We start from the raw sequence: 23707 nt of genomic DNA, 5'->3' as shown, positions 1-23707 counted from the left end.
TTGTCAAATAAAATATAAATTAATCTAATTTAATTTTTAAACGATTTATATACAGTATTTATAAATAAAATCGTACGATATGAAGGTTCTTATATAAAAAATCGAGTAATTATTTTATCTTATTTTATTTTTAAGTAGGCTACGTGAGTTCTACGCCGTTTTACAAAGAAGTAGACAACATTAAATTTGCTGAAATTTTTGTTTATTAGGCGTGACTTATTAATTATGTAAAGTAAAAGATTTTAATTATTAATAAATTGCATAATTAAGAATGTTGTACATTAACCAATTAAATGTATATAAGTAAACTGTGGAAACAGTAATCATCATGGTAGCCGCCTTATAATATAATATTACTAATGTGTAGCCTATTACGAATTTCACCAATTAGTATGTTGAGTTTTATTATTATTATTATTTGATTGTCATTAATATTGTTACTGAAACAAGACTTTATTAATTCTTTGAATTAGAGTGTGACAACTATAGTGTTTCTCTCTTTATTCGTAATTACTATAAGTTCTTTGTATCTTATCCTCGTTGTTATCACGGAATGATTGCATGCCAGTGCACAGCCTACATGATACAGACTACAACAATAATCCTTTATTTAAAAATATCTCTGTTTTTTACTCCCTCTCGTTAGTTTTTTCTCTTTATTTTCTTAACGATTTATTGGCTGATATTCATTATCGGTTCGGTTCCTTGAGCGGTAAAGAACGATATCCTTTACATAAGGCATTAAATAAAGGACTAATAATAAATTTTTGTCGTTAAAAAAATTAATAATGATGAACGTTACAGCTAAGAAAAAAAAATAATGTAAATAATAAATGAGTATACATTATAAATAATAAAAATTTGACCTGACAATTAAGCGACATAAAGTTTTTATTAATTTGGCAGATAAATATTTATATCATAATAATAATAATAATAGTAATAATAATAATAATAATAATGCCCTTGAGGTAGATATTCCCCACGTCCGGAACACAACATCTACGTTCCACGTCCAGGGCGGCAACAGCTGTACTCAAGTACATTACATATAGCTGGCTAACGGGGTTCCGAGTGTTGTTCCTCGGATATGCTTTTTTCGGCCGATTTACATCTATAGGCCGAATTACAGGACTGGACTTTGCGGCCACCTGCAGATACGAAATTCTTAACGATTACGGAAATGGATTAATATCGCCTTTAGAGCTGGCGATGTGGCGGCCACGGTCAAAGTTATTTGCAGGTGTAACGGAGACCTTTCGTCGTCCACATGCCCCCCGCGATGGCAAGCATGTAGTTAAGGTGCCCATGTTCGGAGCATGGGAGCCCTGAAAGCTTCGGTGTGTAGGGGCCTGGAGTCAGTGCAGAGACTGCGCATCCGCTCTCTGCCAAGACATATGCCGGTTCCACCGGAGTACCGGAACGGACCTCCATGGTTGGTAGCCCTGGAGTGGGAGTGTACCCCGGCGGCTAGCCTTACTACAGAAGGGATTATTTGTTCATGGAAACTGAACAATTAAACGTGGCAGAGGGTTCACGCAAACACCCTCGTTTAGAACCGGCCGTTTCGCCTGAGGCAAAACGCCGAAAGAGTGCAGAAACCAGAAGGATTGAGATTGAGGCTAGGATTGCAGAAAGCTTTTTTCAAGAGCAGCATTCCAAAACCTAAGTATTTGGTTATCACGAAGGAAGAAGGTAATTTCTCAAAGGTGAGTCCTTTCCTCATCGCTCGAGAAATAAACAAATGTGCTGGAGGCCCTGTTAAAGAAATAAGAAAAACTTTCACGGGACTACATATAGAGACTGTTAATGATATACAGTCTCAGAAGATTCTAGAACTGAAGAAAATTGGAGAACTAGCTGTACGTGTTGATCCCCACAGCACGCTCAACACCTCAAGGGGTGTTGTGGACTGTCGGGATCTTTTAAATTGTTCGGAGCAAGAGATTGTAGAGGAACTGGCAGCACAAGGAGTAATAGAGTGCCGTCGATTGAACATGAGAAGGAACGGTGAGGTCTTACCCTCAGCTTCTCATGTCCTCACTTTCAACCAGCCTACTTTGCCGGAAAAGATAAGAGCAGGGATTCACCGTTTGGATGTGCGGGCATTTGTCCCACAGCCAATGAGGTGCTTTAAATGCCAACGCTTTGGCCACACCGCTCTTAGATGCGAAAGACCTCAAATATGCGTGTGCGGTGAAGAGGTGCATGAGGGAGAGCCGTGTAAAGAGCCTCCTACATGTATCAATTGCAAAGGAGCGCATTCTTGTAGATCAAGGAATTGTTCTGTCTACAAAGATGAAGTAACTGTGCAGGAAGTAAAAACCCTGCAAAAGGTCAGCTACTTCGATGCAAAGAAGATAGTTAACGTCCGTAAGCCTAGAGCAACAACAACTTACGCTCAGGCTGCGGCTGCCGCTCCTGTCACTACTGCAGTTGCTGTCGATGAGGGTCAACTCATCAGTAAACTTGCTCCGACCTTGGCTAATATGATCGAAAGAATTATAGACAATAAAATGAAACCTTTCAATAGTAAAGATCCTATAAAGCCAAAGATATTAGTACAGCCTCCTCCCGAAGATAAAACACCGAAAGCTGCTCCTGTTCTGAAGAAAACGGACGCCAAAGCAGAATGCCAAGTTCGACTCAGTGAGATTCTTGATGACAAGGAAAAAGTGATACCTACAGAGACTGTTATGGAGGCTCCCAAGCCTCCTGTAACTGAAGTGGCCTCTAAGCCTCAGAGGCCACAAAAAATTTCACAGGAGGGACGAATGTCCCCCGCTTCACAGGCGGTGACCGGTGCGACCCCCGTGTCTGGGGTCGGCCAAGTTGCCGCCCCACAATCGGCGCCTGTAACCGGTGCCGATCCATGCCCGTCGTCGTCGGCGGCTTCGGTGGTCTCCGATACGGAGACCGGAAGCCTTACAGGCGACGACCTTCTCCGCGAACACGATGCTGTTCGCAGGATGGAGAAGAAGAGGAAAAAAGGATGGCCGAAAGGAAAACCCAGACAATAATTTAATTAAAAATTAGCGAGTCGATAGTACAGTGGAACATCAATGGATGTTTTTCAAACATTCATGAGCTCCAACGCTTGGTACATGATGTAGACCCGATTTGTACATGCCTGCAAGAAACGCATTTCCGCCGAAATGAAAATTTTAAATTAAAAGGATTCGATATATTTCGGCGTGATCAATCGCCAAATGTAAGAGTTAGAGGTGGAGTAGCTATATTAACATCGACTAGAGCTACCACCGAAGCGGTTGTTCTAAACACAAACCTACAAGCGGTCGCCGTTAGAATGAAGCGTCCGCTTCAGATCACTGTTTGCAGCATATACTTGCCGAATTTTGATTGGAATAAGGATGACATAGCAAGACTAATTTTCGAGCTTCCCTCACCTGTTTTACTGGTGGGTGACTTTAACGCTCATAATACTCTTTGGGGATCGGATCGAGTAGATCCCCGTGGAAGAGAACTGGAAGGGTTCCTGATGAATTCAGAACTTATTATTTTAAACGACGGATCAGGAACCTTTTTCAATGCCAGAGATGGATCGACGTCCTGTATAGATCTTGCACTTATAAGCGGATCGATAGCACCGAGGTACAGCTTCCATGTCATAGACGATCTGCATGGAAGCGATCATTTCCCGGTGCAAATTGTAACTGATGTTACAAGAACAATATATCCCATCCCTAAAAGATGGATATTTAAAAAGGCATACTGGACGAGCTTCACAGCTAGAACGATACTCCCAGAAACAACTAGAGTTATCGGAGACGATGTCGACGCCATAACAAATGCAATAATTGAGTCGGCATCGAGATATATTCCCAAAACATCTGGGAAACTTACCAAGAAACCCGTTCCATGGTGGAACGATGAAATAAGTGATGCTATAAAAAGAAAGAAAAGAGCGTATAACGCCTTTAAGAAGCGTCCTAGTATAGAAAATCTTGTTGCCTTTAAGAAATACAGGGCGTATGCAAAACGTCTTATGATAGATTCGAAAAAACGATCCTGGCAGCAATACGTGTCATCCATCGACAAAACTACTACTGCATCAGATGTTTGGAGGAAAGTGAAGGCGATTTGTGGGCGTAATGATTTTGCTCCCATAACTAGCCTTCAAGATGAAGATGAAATAAAAGACACTCCATAAGAAATTGCAGAGCTATTATCCAATCACTTCGAAAAGGCCAGCAAAACGGCCAACTACGAGGAAGATTTTCGAACCAAAAAAGAAGAACTCGAAGGTCTACTAAATTTTAGAACTGAGTATAATTACTCATATAATGTACCATTTAAAATGGAAGAATTCGCGAAAGCGTTGGAAAAATCAGGTAACACAGCTGCTGGTCCGGATGAAATCCACTATAATATGATCAGGCAGCTGAATACCACTGCAAAGCGTAGATTATTAGAATTTTATAATAAAATATGGCGGGAAGGAACGTACCCGCAGCAGTGGAAAAAAGCTCATGTTGTTCCAGTACCAAAGAAAAATAAAAATTTAACAGACCCCAATAGCTATCGTCCTATTTCTTTGACGTGTGCTATGGGAAAAATACTGGAGAAAATGATTAATAATCGACTCGTCTGGGTTTTGGAAAAAGAAAACCTGATATCACCGTATCAAGCCGGTTTTCGGCAATATTATTCTACTACTGATCAAATGATCACCTGAGAGAACGTTATATATAACAGCTTCATTAAAAGGAAACATTGTGTCGGAGTCTTCGATCTTCAGAAGGCTTCCGATATGACCTGGTGTCATGGTGTAATGCTCCAGATACATGAATTCGTGGCAACCTGCCTATACTGCTCAGCAACTATATGAATGACCGTACTTTCCAAGTACGAGTCAGTAGCGAATATTCATCTGTAAGAAATTTGGAAAATGGCATACCACAAGGTTCGCCGTTGAGCGGTACCTTCTTTACCATTGCCATCAATAAATTGATATTAGCCATTCCAGCAGAAATCAGCAAAAGCGTCTATGTTGATGATCTGGCAATTGTGTATGCCAGCAACAAGACTGCTATGGTTAGGTACAAATTGCAACGAGCGATCAATGCTCTAAATGAAGTTGCAAAGAATAACGGATTCCAATTCTCACAAGAAAAAACGTGCTGTGTACACTTTTGTAGGAAGAGAATTCCTCATCAAAGTCCTGCGTTGACATTTGATGATAATCCAATACAATATAAAGACAATGTAAGATATTTAGGATTAGTATTGGATAAATCCCTTACATGGGGATTACATATACAGGACTTGAGTGATAGATGCAAAAGAGCCCTAAACATTATAAAATGTTTATCGAACTTAAATTGGGGCTCAGACAAAGAGACATTATTGAGATTGTATAAAGCATTGGTTCAATCTAAACTAGACTACGGATGTATCGTATATTCATCCGCTAGAAAGTCGCATTTAAAAAAGTTAGACGTAGTTCATAATAGCGGAATAAGATATGCAACAGGCGCTTTCCGCACAAGTCCGGCGGCTAGTCTGATATCTGAAGCCGGAATAATGCCACTACATTGTAGAAGAGAGATCCTCTTGTTAAGATATGCAGCAAATGTATGGGCTTTCCCTGCTCATATAAATAATAAATTGTTTACGAATCATCCCATGGCTGCATTATACGAACGTCGTGCTACCTATTCCAGACCAGCCGGAATTAGGTACCACGAATAAAGAAATAAATATGAAATTGCCATTCCAGATACATTGGCAATTTCTACTAGAGAAATACCGCCATGACTCTTGCCAGCGGTAAATACAAGCTTGGATCTCTCTGAGGGAGAAATAAAAAAGAAACCAGCAGTGATCATCCAACAGGAAATTTTGGCAACCGTCAGTAGCTACGAAGAACATATTAGAATTTATACTGATGTTCTAAAACCGAACATGTGTTGGATGCTCAATATATGTAAATGAAGAAGCCCACTTTTGGAAACTGCCAGATGTGGCCAGTGTCTACACGGCAGAACTCACTGCAATTCAGCAGGCTCTTCGCTAAACTGAACACTATTGCGAAGAGAGAGTGCTAATATGTTCCGATTCATTAAGTGCACTTGTCGCAATTCGGAACAAGAACATTAAGGATGTCCTAATTTCAAACATCCTGTCCATTTTATACGTACTAAAACAACGAGGACAGCGATGCGTATTTGTATGGACTCCGGGGCATGCTGGTATTACAGGTAATGAAATCGCAGACGAAGCTGCCAGAAAGGCAACAGTATGCGATGATTTGGATGCATTTCCTGTAAGAGTGGCAGATGTTAAAAACCGTCTAACAAACATAGTAAGAAACAAGTGGAACACTGAATAGAGGAGTTTAAATACAAAATTAAACTCAGTAAAAACTTCTCCTTATAAATGGAAAAGCGACTTTAAGTTGACTCGCCGTGAACAAGTAGCTGTGACCAGACAATCGGTCACACGCGATTAACAAATTTATATTTGTTAACCGGCGAAGTGAGACCAATGTGCGGTGTTTGTAATAAAACACTGACAATCAAGCATCTAATAGAGTGTACCATATATGAGGACCTCAGAAAGAGGTTCCGTATTACAAATAATATTAGTGCTGATCTGGATAATGGAAATGAAGAAAATATAGTTGCATTTCTACACGCCAGTGGACTTCTTAAAAGTCTATAAAATGAAAGTTTAAAGCTGTGGTAAAAGATACTCTAAGTGGTAGTTTATATATATATAAAGAAAGAAAGAAATGGTATTGATAAGTTAAATTTTAATTTTAATTTCATGGTCTTTTGAGAACCTTATCTCAAATTTTAATATCAGGGCCCTTTACACCCCGTAAGTGTTTGTGATTGTCCTTGTCTTTTATGTGTTAAATGTTTTGTGTAGTTTGTGCTTTTAAATAAAATGTAAGGGCCCTTTACACCCTTACATATGACGATCCTGATGGAGATAATAATTTCTTTTAAAGAATGTGACGAGGGCTAATGACCTTAGCAGTCGATGCCCGTAAAAAATTCAATTAAAAAAATAAAAAATAAATAATAATAATAATAATAATAATAATAGTATTATTAATTATTCATTTAATTATATTCTATTTTCCTAATAGAATATAAATCCTATTAGTATTGATTTTCTATTTCCTCGATTTATATACCTTTCGTAGATAAATCGATTATATACATTTACCGTTTTCTTCAACATATCTACATCTAGAAATCGGTTGGTTTAATAGTAATATAAGTTTTTTTATGTTACGCGAAGTTTATTTATTACAACTATTACATTTATTTAATCATCTTTAGTAGGGGTTTCAACTAGTCTTTAGATTTAATTAGATTTTCACATTGAATTAATGGCAATAACTTTGTTGTGCTATTCGCTACTCCCTTCATCCGATTAAGAATGATGTTGCCGATCGTTGGAAACATGTAAAGGTAATTAATTAGCTGATTCCGCTTCAGATATGACAACGTATTTAAATTCAAGTAATAAAGGGCAACAAGTACTAAGTAAAGATAAACTTTCAAACAAAACATGATGCGGTATAATAAAACGTTTGCACCCCGAATGATCTATGATCTACATGTTAACAATTTGAAGTAACAAATAAGTTTATTTTATACTAATAACCACTCACCAGTACAAAGCAAGATATGCTTTCAATAAACCCCTATATGCTTCCGATATACTTTCAGAAAATCGATCTGCAAAACGTTGAAAAATTGCCAGAGTATCTTCTATAATTTAATTCAAACCGTTGCGAAATTTCTCCTTTTTTGAAATTTATTTAAAATACGGCTAGAGATAATAACTTCAAAGGCTCTTCAACTAACAACGGCATTAAAATTTAATCGTCTAAAGTTGATTCTTAGTAAAAAATGAATAAAATATTTTAGGGGCAAAAGTGGGGAAAAATTGATTACCTCCATCAAGCTGATAAACCTTACCGTGTAGATCTTAATGAAATATTACTCGAACTGAATACTCAAGTATATAAAGTACGATCCATAAAATGTTTTTTCAAATATTAATGTATATTTTCTCATTTTTTACCGATTCGGAGATAAATAAAAGTAAGTAAGATTTTTTAAAATTTAGATTTAATGCTGCAATGGAAAATAAAAACGGAATTTTCTCGGTCAAAAAGCTGCCTGTAGTAGATACTTACATTGTTATCGTACGAAAATCTATTACAATAACAAAATCCTGAGCGTTTTAATTACGCTGAGACCACTTATCAAAAGTTTTATTAATCACCAGATATATAGCCAACTCATGGTCTGTCACGGATTTCAACCGGACAACTACAAAGACTGTACTTAATGCAGAAAGATACAACAAAAATAACTAACGATATAAATTCTGCTAAAAGAGGTAGTATTAATAGCCGGTTACATTTAAATAGAAATTTTTCATTCTATCTCTGTTAGGTTAAAAGCTAGCTCGCCCACTTCACGCCTATTTCTTCAAACTTTAAACAACCTTCTTCAGCCTCTTTCAGTATGCGAGCCCCCAGTTCGATAACATAACAGATCCTCTTTCCCAGTTAGCCACTTCATAACAGCTATAAAGAACATATTCAATCGAATGTTAGCTCTAATGAAACAATTACTTCGAGTTTTATCTTCATAAAATAATAAAAAAAACATAATTTTCCATTGAATTAACAGTATTTAATATTTGTCTTAATAAGCATACATCTCGAGAATAAAACTCCAATCGAAATTCATCTTACCTCTGAACTTTATCTAAAATTTGGTTAAAAATTTGTTTACGGAAGGTTAACAACCTGCCGTACGAACTATCTCAGAAATAAAATTAGGGCTGCATCAATTTGATAAACAATTAAATCACTTTATTCTCTGCAGGAACCTATCGTGTTCTTCAAGGTGCAGACTTTGTCAATCAACAACAGTTAATGTAGCTATCATATACTATCCTCCTCGATTCATAATATTCGAAATAACCTTAAAAAATCTCTTTTCTTTTTTAGGCCTTATGGCGATTTTAATGTTATAAATATGTACCGGGAGATTAATATAGAGCTTTTATTTAAAAATTTCCTCAATCTTATTTGATTAGTTATTAAATTATAAAGGAAATGATTATAAAGGATTTATATATTTTATATAACATTTTTAATAAAATTCTGTGAATTTGAGGTAGCGGAAATTTATCGAGGTAGTACTCTTTCCAAAACCGGGCAAAAAACACATTGATTTTCTTTCAGTAATTTTAATAGTAATCGGACGCATTTTTTCCACACCGTCTGTAATTTCGTGATTGATCTGAGATAAGATATTCACCTCGGTGCGTCCGTAGATGTGACGTCAAGTATCGAAAAATCTTGGATAACGGATTAATAATCAAGTTTAAAAATGTTTGCCTTACTCATATAACTTTATTTTAAGATATTTTCTGGAAGACAGTTTCTCTTCAATGCGCCATAATCACTTATTATGACAAAAAGAATCTCTCCCTTTTCTATTTAATTAATATTTAGGACTTTACTGTTACTCAGAATACTAAGTAGAATCTTCTGTGGACAACTGGATGTTGTCGCAACATCGCATTACATAAACATCTACCTTAAACTTACACCCTCTTAACTCTTGGATAAATGATTTGAAAACTCGATGTTCCGGATTTCGAATAGTTTGGCGAAATCTACATATACATCAAATTCACTCCGAGTAGAATACGATTAGCATCATTCGAAGTACGAAGCTGTATTCTTGTACAGATATTTCATAGCCATCGGTAACTCAGGCTTCAACCTGAATCCACGGCTTATCTAAATACCCCATGAAAGCAAACAGTCTTATTTTGAAGTCGTGATGAAACAGCTTTGCCAACTAAATTAAAAAAAGGTTTTAGATTTACAAATATTTCCTTAAATTAATTTAGATGTATGACGATCAGATTTTTTGTCGTGTTAAAATCGTAATTTAAATCACAACCGAACTTTCCAGTTAGAATCATTCCATAAGATCATCGGTTCTCCATATTACGTATCTAAATTCACGTAACATTGTGATATAAAAGCTCCTTTCTTAGAAGATGCTACTAAAATATTACTAATAATTATAGTTTAAATTATACGTTCCTAAGAATCAATTGATCATATATAAGGAAAATCTAACAAATTTTGTCAGAAGAACCGAACCTTTTCTCCATTACCAATTTGAAAATGCTTAAATTAATAAAAAAATAGATTTGAACATTACATGACTTCCTTGTACGCCTATTAAATTACATATACACATTTTTTTTAAATGAAAAGTACATCAAATTTTATTTCATTAATAACTTCTGATTTTTTTTATATATTTATTATTTTTATTGAATTAATGTTCATTGTAATTTTTTTTTTCAGTAGAGGTTAATAATTATTAATAAATCTATATATTTAGATTTAAAAAAAGAAAGAAAAGGAGATGAAGTCGGATTTGAACCGATGTGCCTTCCCCTCGTAAGATCCAGATATTTCAATAATTAGAATTTTATTTGGCCATAATTCTGGAACCAATAAAAATAATTACTACTTATGTATATCGTTGAAAAGCTCTCAATGAAGGCTTATTATTGCAGTTAAGAAAAATTCAAAAATCCAAATGTTTTGGATACTGAGCTTTTATGGACACTTTTGGTCCAGTTTATCAAAAGGGAAGGTGTACAACTAGATGTTACAACAGTCCTAAATACAAAATGTCAACATTCTACGACTAATCGTTTTTGAGTTATGCGAGATACATTCGTACGTACGTACAGAAGTCAAGCCGAAACTACTCAAAATGGATTCAGGGATAGTGAAAATGGCTATTTCCGTTGAAATCTGAAAACCGAAATTTTTCACGATCACATACTTCTTTTACTTCGTACAAGGAAGTAAAAATTAAATGTGTTGGAGCAAAAAAAAAAGAAAAACAATATTACATTTGACAAAGAAAAAAATGTGAAAATATGCATTCATGAGTTAAGGTCTAATTCAGGATTTTCTCTAAATCTAACACCCAGTCTAATAAAAGGTAAACATGAAGGTAAAATTTTCAAAAAGTTTTCTTTTTTTAAGGCCCGGGATTTATAATTTTGGAAAATTGTAGACATTTTTTATAGGCCTATATTATACGATATACAAAATACCAAAAAATTTTTAAAAGTTATATTAAAAACGAAGGGAGATAGAGCAAAAAGACAAAAAATGCATATATTTATAATTCAATTTTAAGAGCTGGAGCTTGATTATTTTGAAAAAAAAGGTTTTTGATCTGTTTACAGAATTTAGGTAAAAATTTGCCAAAGAAAACCTTTTTCTAAAGTGCCTCTGAAGAAAATCGAAATTATTTTTTCGCGATATCCCCAATCCCCAAAAAGAATTTTTGGAAAAAATTAACATAATTAATTCCCCACATCTAGAATTTCTTGAAACAAAATTTGAAGAAAATCGGTACGGTCATTCTGAGATATAAGGCTAAAAGGGTGCGACACAAATTCCTACATGCGTACGCATATACATCCATACATAAATATATATTTATTTTTTTTTTGTGTAGATATACTAGATGGACCCTAAAACATAAGATTTGAAAGACAAGTTACCCTATATTTGATACGATCATCGTACTTTACCTTACATATGCAGGAGACTAAGTCAAAAAGTAAAGCGAAATTTAAAAAAACCGTTTACTTTTATTTCCACTTAAAAAATTATGCTCATTTTTCAATATAATAGTCTGTCCTTCTATCCACTTCAGTCTATTTTTCAACAAGCATTTAATTTCCTTCTTGGAGCCAAATCAGGATTGTACGTCCCATAATCCGGCATTTCAAAACTGAAATCTTGAAGACATAAATTTGTTAATTTGGGTGTATGAAGACAATACTTACCATGAAGCAAAATCAAACCTTTTGAACATTTACAAACCTTTCGGACAGTTTTTTGCCTTCAATGATAGCAGAGACACAGTAGTTTTCACTTTTCATGGTTTCACCTTTAGGCGTGAAGTAAATAAAAACTGATCTTACATACCGCAGAATATTGTCATAATTAACTTTCAAGTTGATGGCCTAACTTTCAGTTGTTCATCGTACGCAAAAAAATTCTAATATTTTTAACCGATCAGTCCATTCAAGGATCTTTGTTCCACTCAAACAACTCTTCATATCGTTAAAACTAATTTACCAATCAATCCCTTCTGGCTTCTTATCTTGTGAAATGATAAAATACTGAATTAATTTTCCTTAGTGCAATCGGATAAAGAAGCACTCATCTTAAATTAATTTTTAAACACAGCTAAACACAGTTAAAAACAAAACGATACTTCATATCAACAGATTATAAATTATAATATTCAATTAATATTAGAATCAGATGTTTCAGTAAATCTGATGTGGACACCATATTACTTCCTTGTACGCCTATTAAATTACATATTCACATTTTTAAAAGTACTTAAAATTTTATTTCACTAATAACTTCTGATTTTTTTATTGTTATTATTGAATATTTTTTATTCTAATTTTTTTAAATTTACAATCAGGTTAATAATTGTCAAATCAGTATATTTAAATTTAAAAAAAAGAAAAGTTAAAAAAAAAAAAACAAAACGAGACGAAGTCTGATTCGAACCTATGTGCCTTCCCTTTAAGATTCAATTATTTCATTAATTAAAAATTTAATTTTTATTTCGATTGCAATCCAAAAGGGAGGTGCACAACTAGATGTTATAACAGTGCTAAATCCAAAATTTAAACATCCTACCGCCAATCGTTTTTGAGTTATGCGAGATACATTCGTACGTACGTACAGAAGTCAAACCGAAACTACTCAAAATGGATTCAGGGATGGTGAAAATGGATATTTCCGTTGAAATTTGAAAACCGAAATGTTTCGCGATCACAATACTTCCTTTACTTCGTACAAGGAAGTAAAAAAAGAAATTTCCTCATTATAATATTTTTTTCAATACAAAGTTTTTTAATAATGTAAAACTAAATATGGCTATTGTCGAATGTATTCATTACTTTTAACTTAAAGTGGCAGTCATGGAAAAGAATCTTACGTGTAAAAATTAAGAAAGTTTTAATTTGCGATAAATAATTCAATAAGAAACAGCAAATTCTTAAAGAATAAATGTAAATAAAATATTTTCTTTATTATCGAACTGCGTTTGATAAGGGGTTAATAAATTAATGTTATTGTTGAAAAGATTATTATAAAATAATCAACATTTTGCAGACGAACTTAATTTCTGCGTTATAATAGAAAATAAATTTGCATATTTTTGATGCCTTATGAAATAAAAATATTTGCACTCCATACTTTTTGGATGTTTCAAATTAAATGTATTTTTATATAATCTTACAATTTATTCTAAATCCAAATTTGAAGAATTTCACTAAGTTTTGTTTTCAGTTCACACCTGTATAAACATTTGTTAAATAAAATTAACGACTGGAATGGTATAAAAAGGATCTGATCAGTACTTAAAAACAAAAAAAAAAAAAAACAATTATAATAATTCATGCACTGGCTTTATTAGTGTGATTAAATATCGTTCCAGACTAAGTATATATATCGTTATGTAACGAATTAATTAAAATAGCTTATTATTCGAGTAAATTAGCTAAAAGATATGTTAAGTTTATTAATGATGAACAAACAATAGGTTTTTCATTAACAATGGACTAATTGTAAGCGTGTATGGAAATAAAAAGGTAGACAAGTTATAGTTTTGATGTGTTTTGTTTAACTTTTTAACTGTTATCTTGTCTGTCGTAGTTATATGAGATGTCACCAGGGGGCGTTATTTCTCTGTTTACAGGAGAGGGGGTAAGCACAGGAGACGATACACTGCGCTTGCGTAGAACTAGCCAATCAGCGACCAGTCCTGCGCTGATGATGGACGTGGTAAGTAAGAGAAAAAAAAATATCCTTTCTTTCTTTCTTTCTGTCTCTCGTCTTTCTCCTTCGCTTCGATCTTCCATTTCCTTCTTTTTCGCACTATTCCTTTCGTAAATAAAAATATAACTTTATCTTTAGATTCTATGTACCTAAGTAGGTGACATTTTATAATATCATTTTCGTACTCATGATATTAGAAATATAAAAAAAAAATATATTTCAATTATCAAACCTATCGTGAAGGTAACATTGACCAATATATCTGTAATTGTCACTGAAATATTTACAGCTATACAATTAAAAGCTTATTTTATTCCATTTTACATAAATAAATATAATTAATAATAAATAATATATATATATATATATATATATATATATATATATATATATATATATATATATATATAATAATAATAATGCATCGTTCATAACCATTGAGTCCGTGTAACTTGAAATTTTTTCTACACAGGCCGTTCAGACTTCTTAATTCAGTAGTATAATTAAACAGTAAAATGTCATAATTAAGAAGCACACACAGCATACCTCAAGGAACCTGACGTCAGAAAAATGAAGCTTGTGTGTGTGTGTGCGCACGCACATATTAATCCGCAATTGGACAAGTTTGAAATATACTATAACTTCTAAAAGTAAGGAACTCATTTTATATATTAACAGCTCACTTCTTTTAAAAAAATATATATTTTCTTTTATATTTATGATCTCATGTATATATAAAATCTGGGAAAAACATGGTAAATTTGGGGGCTAAAAAGCAAAAATTAATGTTGTAAACATATGTTGTAATTTTTCTGAGTAAAAATTTCATTTTATAAACTTATTAAACATTTTCATACGTAATCTTCTGATAACATTACAGCGTATCTTCCGTTTACGGTTCATTGTACTGATATCCATATTAGTAATAGAGAAAACAAAATAAGCTAATAAATTGTAAAACATCTACATAAAGTAGATAAAAAAGTCTACGATTATAACTAAATCTTGTTTTACTATTAGTGCTTACATTTATACTTAGATTCTCTCTTTTTAAGTTTGCTAGTCAGTCCTGTATGAACTACTCTAACATTTAAAATAGATTATTTAGATTATGTTGTATGTTATCTAAAGCCGATTATAAAGACTAATTCAGAAAAAAAATAATAGCTTAATATTAGAATTTTTTCAACTGCTGCTTATTTTAAATACCCGTCATCCAAACAAAATTCAGTTAATGAATATGTTTTTAATTTTCGTGAAACATTATTTGTTTTTTAAGGTCGTTTAGAAGCTTATATTGAGCTGGAAGGTGGACATGCATGTATTTATATAGGTTAGCTATCAAGAATTACTAATTACATTTAGTTAGGCTACATAAACTCAGGCGCTTTCCTAAAATTTCCATCGAAATTACCAGTTCTCTTAAAACTTGTTACAAAATCTGTAAATTTTTTCATTCGACTTTTTATCGGTTAATGAAAAAATATGTACTTGACAAATAAAATATTTTGAACTATTTATTTGTGATTATCAAAACACAAATGATAATGATATTTGTTTTGATAATTGCAAGTGTAACTATAATAATTTGTCTTCGGATGCCACCAAAATATTCCTTGACTAAATTATAACTTCTTGGGTCGATTAGAAAAAAAATCTTCTTTTATTTACAAATTTTTAATTGATTTTTATGCAGTAGGTAGGCCTATATATAAACAAAAACTGCTCGACTATTAAAAATTCTATTAGAAAGAAAATCAAAAGGGAGAGAGTTGATCTCGATTAAAGAACATAAGAAATAGGAGAATCTGTGTTATACTTTAATTAAATGTTGGCGTATACTTCGAACTACGTTTTTTAAGCGAAGATATTGTGAATATTAGCATAAAAGCAATGATGGCAAAAATTAATAAAGAATCTTCAAATTGACTGTAGAAAATCCTTTTATCGTGCAAAGAACCTCTCGCTTAAGTTTTACGGAAAAGACTTGCATGATCACCGCTTCTGCAAGATAAAATAAAAATTATTGAAGTCGGTCGGTCTGATAAAGAATAAGGCGAAGAGTTATGCGAGTGGTAAGGTAACAGTTTATGAGAATGCATAAACAATAATAAAGTTGTATCATACACTAATCGAATTGAACGTACTGCTTTTATTGAATTCGGTCTAAAAATAACTTGCGTAAATTAATGTTAACTATAACAGATTTGTTTGTAAAAATAATAACTTACTTAAAACTTCGATTTTTTTCTTCCGACGAAAGATGATTTAAAATTGTATTTTTCTTTTACGAACTCATCCGAGCAGGTAGTATTTGGGTCTCATACAGACAGAATGAGGACAAAAGACATGTAGATTAAAAACTAAATAATGCTGTTCGTTTATCCAAATTTAAATTTCAGTTCCGTAAATCATACTTCTACTTACCGTGAAAATTTAAGGTAATATATTAACACTATTTTGCTTCTTTATTTATTCTTTATTAAGTTCACCTTTATATAACAGGTAGGCCATAATTTTTAATAAAATATTTCCGGTTAATCACGGGCTAATACTTCCATCTATTAGAATAGTGCTGATTAATTTAACGGTAATTAATTTAACGTTCAGGCTGTTGCTTTGTAGCAGAATACAATTCTGAAAATTGTATGTATTATATTCTTTGTTTCAAAACAGTCATATACGGTTAATATTTTTGAGATAATTTACATAATTGTTCACTAATTTACTAATGGCTAACATCGATGAATTATGTATAACATTTTATAAACTTGTCGGATTAGTTTTGTCATATTTATCTTAATAACATTTGCTGTACCGTATTATTACCCGTTTTTCTCGTGTATCTCTTTAATGTTAGATAAATATAACTTTAATTACATTATATATACGTAACAAAATTAGTGAAAAAAAGTGACAAAAAAGATTTGTTAAATAATAACGTATCGACTGATTTATCCAAAAATTAAGTGATAATAAACAGAAGTAGCTGAGAGAGTTAAAAGGAAGAGGATGCTGGTACACAGCAGATCCCAGTGAAGGGCGCGGTGTATTCAAGACGAGATGGGACTACTGAAAGCGAACGAAGGTGAAACAAGTAACAGCAACCGCTGCAGCAGAGGCAGAGGCAGTGGCGGCAGGATGAAATAAAAAGAGGAGATGAAAAGAAAGAGAGAGAGAGTGGGTGAGTAAAAGAGGAGAGGTGAGAAAAAAGAAAGGACAAGAAAAAGACGGACTGACGGGCGGGTAAATCGGAATGATCGGGTGCTAAAAGGAGACTGTGGAAGATGACGGTGAAGAAGAGGGGAGTCGAAGACATCAGCGCTACCATCGGACGAATTGTGAATCGACCTGCGCTACAGACTCCCACATTTCTAACAACGCCAAAACCGTTTCAATCCATGTACTGCCGTGAAAATACGGAGCTACTTTTTTTGTTATTTTTTACAATGATGAATACAGTGAACGCGTCTCTTTGCTCGCGTGTGTACTGTTGCGGTCGGTTGAATTTAATAGTGCGCCATCAACGGGTTGTGAATTAATTATTTATTTATTTATTTATAGTATTTATTATATTTTACCTATTTACTTATAAATTTATATTTACACGCATAAATATGCGTTTTACAACGGTAAACGGTTTTTGAAACGATCATCTGATAACGAACAAATTTTGCTGATAATCAGTTCAAGGTGCGACTGAAGCTTTAGGAAGTGACAGACTAAATTTGAGAAATTTGCTAAAATTGTAAAACAATAATCACCTTAGTATTTAACGATAAGTTTATTCTCGTATTTGCATATTTTATATTTATTTTACCATCGCTTATTAAAATTTAAAATTCTGAAGAGCAATAATAAATTCAATTTTTGGTACAAGAGGTAAAATGTATTCGGCAGGTAATTATGTACTTTAATGTATTGAATTTATAAAATAATCGTTTTTAAAAATGAAAGGAAATATATTTAAATATATTCTCCTGAGTTTATTCTGTTAAATCTAACCCTAAATTATTAATACACAATTTTCTTTGTCGTTTTTAAAAAATTCTTTCTTTATAAAGATAACAATTTAAAGAATATTTCCGATGTACGTGTAATTATAGAAGCATTATTTACTATTAAAATGTACTTAAAGTTATTTAATTACCCGTCTTATTTAATTTATAAAATAAAAATGGAAGCGTTTTATAATATCTTAAATTAATTTCGAAGTCGAACGTTTACAGATTTGAAAATATTATCATCTTTTTTTATTCGGTGTTTCCTATAAATTTAAGAAAAAGATATTCATTCCATTCAATAAAAATAAAATTGTTTTATAAAGCGATACGAAAGACGATTTTAAGATTAATTAAATTACGAAAAATATGAATAAAACAAAATGTAATACGATTTGTATAATCTGATAACATATAAATCGTATCGTTCTCTCTTAACATCGTTGACATTTCAAGTAATTTTTGAAGTTTGTTAAAATATTTAGATTTTTCATATATAACAATTAAAATACTTTTTTGTATTAATATAAATTATTTTAAAATGTTTGTTACAGAAAAACTGATGAAAGTTGATTTTATTTGAAAAACATTTTTAAGAAGTGTAGACAGAATAAACTAAATATCATAAAAACTGACTAATAAGAATAGTTATCTCTCCGAATAACCTAAAGTTACTTGTTTTTGAATAACAATCGCTGTGCGGAATAAAAATAAAAGTTTTAAATTGTGAAAAAATTTATTTCGATTTTATTCGGTAAATAATTTTTAGATGTACGCTGTTGTAGTGAAAACAGACTTGTAGTTACAAATAACATGATTATTCAATAAAGCAGGAAAGTGTGACTGAGTGAAATGATTTTGATAGTAAAAAATAAACATCTTCGTTTTGTTCTTCGTTATTATTATTATTACGCGTACAGTATTTACTTGTATCTATAATTAAAATTTAACTTTTAATGGAGAAACTAATTCAGACAATTTTTTCATATTATTAAAATTCCAACAGAAAAAACTATTAGCGATTAACGATTTTATTTATATAATAGTAAGTGTTAAAATCTAAATACTTCGTACACAAACTTTTAGTTTCTTCTTTCGTCGCGTACTGTTCAACGAACAGGATAAGTTATTAAAAAAATGACATAAAGTGGTTAATGCTACACATGCATAATAGGGGGGCATCAGGGATACTGGGCCTGGATTCCATGCGGTTGCGGGCTCCATCCCCACAGGATTTAACCAAGGGGGCCCACCCTTGTCCACAGGACGTGGTCGGTCTTCTACACCAATTACGGCCGCCCCTTCCGCCTACAGCGCTACAACCCCATAACGTTCTTTCATCGCCTGTTACCCATCCTCAGAATATGACCGTCGGAGAACATCATCAAATGGGAAGACACGCTTCCAGAAGAGCATCTCATTACGAACTCAGTCTTCAACGTTCTCTCGATGCCGTTCTTAACGGCCATCAGGGTTCTCTACACCAACCGTCTTCTTCCTCCTCATCGTCATCAGCGACGCCGTCTTCAAAAAGTCACTTAAATCGATATCTGCGTCCGCTTAATGTAAGTTAAACTTTCAGCTTATACTAGCATAGTACATTTAATTATTGCTTTTAAGTGTGTCGAATAAAATAAGAATAAAATCGATAGAAAATTTTAATAAAATTAAAATTCTTCAGTTTTAAATTAAATTTTCACGCATGTCAACCGGTGATATACCGATCGACGATCGTAATCGAAAGAGTAGCCGAGTAAAAATCGAATTTCGAAAAAATCACATTAAATCGTGTAATTCATAGAACAAAATGCAAAACGGTAAAAATGATCTAATATATAGGCATAAAGGCTCAATTTTAGTCTATATTTTAAGCGCAGGAGCGAAAAAATATTTTTAACTGTTAGGTCAACGTTATTCCGAGCGATATGATCTGTATATTGATAAAAAAATCCCTGTTGATCAAAATTTGATCATCAGCATTCTTAACATACTTTAACGCGTATAACTAAGAACCGATTCACAAATTCTGACAATTTCAAAGATTTTGTTTTTTAGCTGAAATTTTATTTTGTAAAACGCGCAGAACCCACTAAACGTGAATAAAATTGAAATTCGTTTAATTATTTTACCCGGTCTTTAAAATAAGCTGGTGAATTATTATTCCGCCTCTGATATTTTATCACTTCAAACAAATTTTTAAACGTTTAGAAACAATAATTAATTCACACAGGTAATAACATAAAACTCACAGGAATGTCTACGGTCAAGATCAAATGATATAATACTATAACTATCATATTAATAATTATTAAATTACAAGAATAATATATTATTTCAAAATTTACCGTGAAAAATTCGGTTCATTTGTTTTGGGAACGAAAGTTTTAAATTCAATGTGCCTCAAACCATAAAAATTTGTTAAAGGCGAGTTTTACGTCTTTTGTAAACAACATATGAATATATCTTAACGTAAATTTTCTACAAAATAAAATCTTTATTTACTATATTTAACCTATATCGATCGTTATAAAATGAATTTCAGATACATAATTAAATGAAAAAATGTAATTTTATTAGCATAAAAGGCGTAGTTTTCAAAGTATGAAAATATTTGATCGAGATGGTTAAGCTTAAAATTTCTATATTGTTACATTTATTGTATGTACACACTAGACTTAACATAGATGGACATAAATGTGTCGTTAAGTCGTGTAATTACCAGCACTATAGAAAAATATTTCTCTAAAAACTAAACTTTTTTTTTTTTTAAATTATTAATTATGTAATTTACCGTGTTTTATTATAAAACTCTTCATAATAAATTAAGAAATATTAAAGTAAACTCAGATGATTACAATAAATATAATATGAAGAAGTTAAAGAAATAAAATTTATCATTTATGTGCATAACCGTAACTAATAAAAACGTAATATTAAATAAAATCTTTTTAGAAAAAGTGAAATTTATATCCGAGAAAACAACGACGGTATATTAAAAAGGAAAAAAAATTATTAAAATAATAATGCTATAAATTATCTTAAAAATCTTACGATGTATCCAAACCGTGTAAAAATATCAGATTTTATCTTTAATATTTATATAATTATGTTCATTAGTTAATGTTTTACGAAATCATCATTTTTTTCAATGACATATCAAAAAAGCGGAAAATATAACGCTTTATAAAAAATATTCAGGTACTCGTATAAAATATTCGTGAACAAAAATAATACAATAGACCTTCCTGATCTACAAGGCGGAATTAGTAAGTAGGTATATAATTAACTGTATTTTGTTTAAAATAAGTTTTGATTAGAGTGACAAAATTTACAAAATTACAGCTAATTTTTAATTACTTATCTCTTTTACGTAACGTATATTATTAGAAAAGATCAGTAAATAATATTTAGTGTAATATATTAAATAAAATTAATCGATTTTATTTCGATAGATATTCAGACTATATATAAAAAAAAGTTATATATTAAATTTAAATCGAAATTTAGATTTTGATTTTTAGAGATCAAAAGAAAAAATATGTCAAAACGATCTGGATAAGTTTTATAAAAACGTTACCGCTGAAAAATATTAGGCAAACCACAAATACGTTCTGTAAATTCTTCAACTTAAAATTAATTTTTCTCATTAGTACACAAATGAAATTATTACTCTTAGAATTAATTTAAATTCTCAATTAGATAACGAAAAATATACGGTTAAGTAAATTATATACTAGAATAAAGTATTATAATACCGTTTAGAGTAATTTTACGCTTATTCATTTAATCTATTGTACTGTAGAATAATATGTGGCCACTGAATGCGCGTAACTTATTTATGGATTACTCTAAGCGAATGACACTCGAATGATAAAAAACAATACATATAAATTAATTTCATTATTAAATTACACCTAATATATTATATTCCAAATAATAAGACTCATTTTAATGTTAAAGCGTTGACAAATATGCGCCTTCTAAGTTGTGTATGAAAATATATACATGAAAGCGTTACCTATTTAATAACTCATTTGAAATGACTAAACGTTTAATAATCTGAAATAAGATTCTTTGTATTAAACAGTATTGTTGTTTTATTTGTGAATCCTACGTAGATTAAAGAAAACAATTTACATTAGTTTGGTAGTCGCAAGTCGCAAGGTGTGAAAAATATTATTGTAAGAGTGGGTCAGTTTACGACGGACTAAATATCAAATGTTTGTAATAAATAATACATAAAGCGCTTTGAGTATCTGTAATTATTTATTAGTTTAAACAGTGGGACACGGACAGGAATTCGCATTATATTCTCATAGATACCACCTACGTATTCCCTGTATTTCAGGCAATTAAAATTACTAAGCAAAGATTATTTTAATTTAATAAATAGCTGAAATATAATTAAATTTAGTCTTTCTTAACCTATATATATTTTTCCCCTCCCCTGAACCAGATTCCACAACGAATCACGGCACAGTCTAGGTGTGTCCATCTACTCTAACGAGCCTCCCTGTCTACCGGCAGGACAGGTGGGCTCGCCGGTCGAATCTTATGTTATCGCCTGCCTTTAATCCCAGGGGTAGGTTACCAGGCCCGGCCCTGCCGTTCCTGTTCTCCCAACCTTGGAGCCGGGACACGGTCTTGATGCCGTCTTGCCTCTAACAGAAACATCCAAAAGGGCATCCCCGCCGAGACCAAGGTTTTTTCCATTTCTCTCGCTAAGAGGACAAGAGAGTCTACGTGCCTCATCACTGCCATTCATCTGTGCAAGCGCAAACGAATGGCAGCTCACAAAGAGCTTCCCTCATCCCCTTGTCGCTCCAGCAGCTCTATCATTCAGCCGAAGTATCCGAGAAGCAAGCGACTCGAAAAATCCATAAAACTCATTATCGGGCTTACAAACCTCCAGCGTGTGGCCCTCCGAACTACAGACACCACACCTCCGCGAAGTAGGACATCGGGCCCGCTGATGTCCCTCCTGACCGCAGTTGAAGTACAGTTTGGTGCGGTCAGGATCCGTGCATCCAAAGGACATATGCTCCAGGCCCCAACACCTGAAGCATCGGTCCTCAGGGTCACGCATTAAGTACCGACAATGAACCCAGCCTACCTTCAGCCGCCAGGCAATCAACTGCTTAGCCACCCCATACGTAATAATGACAGTAGCGTTTTGCGTGCTACCAAACGCCGGACGGAGTGAAGACAGGTGAAAATCGGTGACAGGTTTAACCACCAGCCTCACAGCCACCACCACCTCAGCTTCAGCCTACGTGTCCTCAAAGTCGTGAGTATGAACCACAGCTCGCCGGCCCTCCTTCGACTGCACGTCCACCCGCATTCCCGCCGTACTACCACGAATAGCCGGCTTCAGTGTTGCAGCCCTGTTGGCACCCAGCACTCGTATACGCAGTTCGCCACCACTGACCCCTAGTAAAGACAGAATATACTTCCTGATTCTCCATGGACTGTTTTACCTGCTTTACGAGGTCAGCGTACGACCGGTCAGTAGACCGAACAGCAACCGTACCACTCTCCTTCTTGGCCGGCGTGGAACGCCGGGTCAGGGGAGGAACCACAACTCGCCCTCCAGTAGGAGCTTGCTTCCCCACCACCTTGACGCCAGATCCCTCCCGGCTAAAGGAAGTACAAGACTATCCGTTCGATGCACTTCCCAAGCCGACCAGGTGGAAGAAAGAAGATCGGCTCAAGCGACATACATCAAATACTCTTTAACGCACCCAAGATCGTCAGAAGAGTCAGTTCCTCCCCAGCTGCAACATCATAGAAA

The 23707-nt window shown here is 33.2% G+C and overlaps 1 protein-coding gene across 2 annotated transcripts in view; it reads left to right on the top strand.

Moving 5' to 3' along the window:
• LOC142324038 (zinc finger protein basonuclin-2-like) overlaps positions 1–23707 on the top strand; it is a 410165-nt gene that overhangs the window by 45621 nt on the left and 340837 nt on the right. Inside the window, exons 1-2 of one of the 2 annotated variants that reach the window (XM_075364629.1) lie at positions 17307–17815; positions 18471–19481. In XM_075364629.1, coding sequence (XP_075220744.1) covers positions 19071–19481 — 411 coding nt within the window. In that variant the 5' untranslated portion in view covers positions 17307–17815; positions 18471–19070. Of the gene's footprint in view, positions 1–13835; positions 13922–17306; positions 17816–18470; positions 19482–23707 lie in introns of those variants that run through there. The other variant, XM_075364637.1, reaches the window with a different exon arrangement.

This window comes from Lycorma delicatula, chromosome 1, assembly GCF_047948215.1.
Source record: "Lycorma delicatula isolate Av1 chromosome 1, ASM4794821v1, whole genome shotgun sequence".
In the NCBI taxonomy this organism is placed as follows: Eukaryota; Metazoa; Arthropoda; class Insecta; order Hemiptera; family Fulgoridae; genus Lycorma; species Lycorma delicatula.
This window is presented reverse-complemented; position numbering and strand designations above follow the sequence as displayed.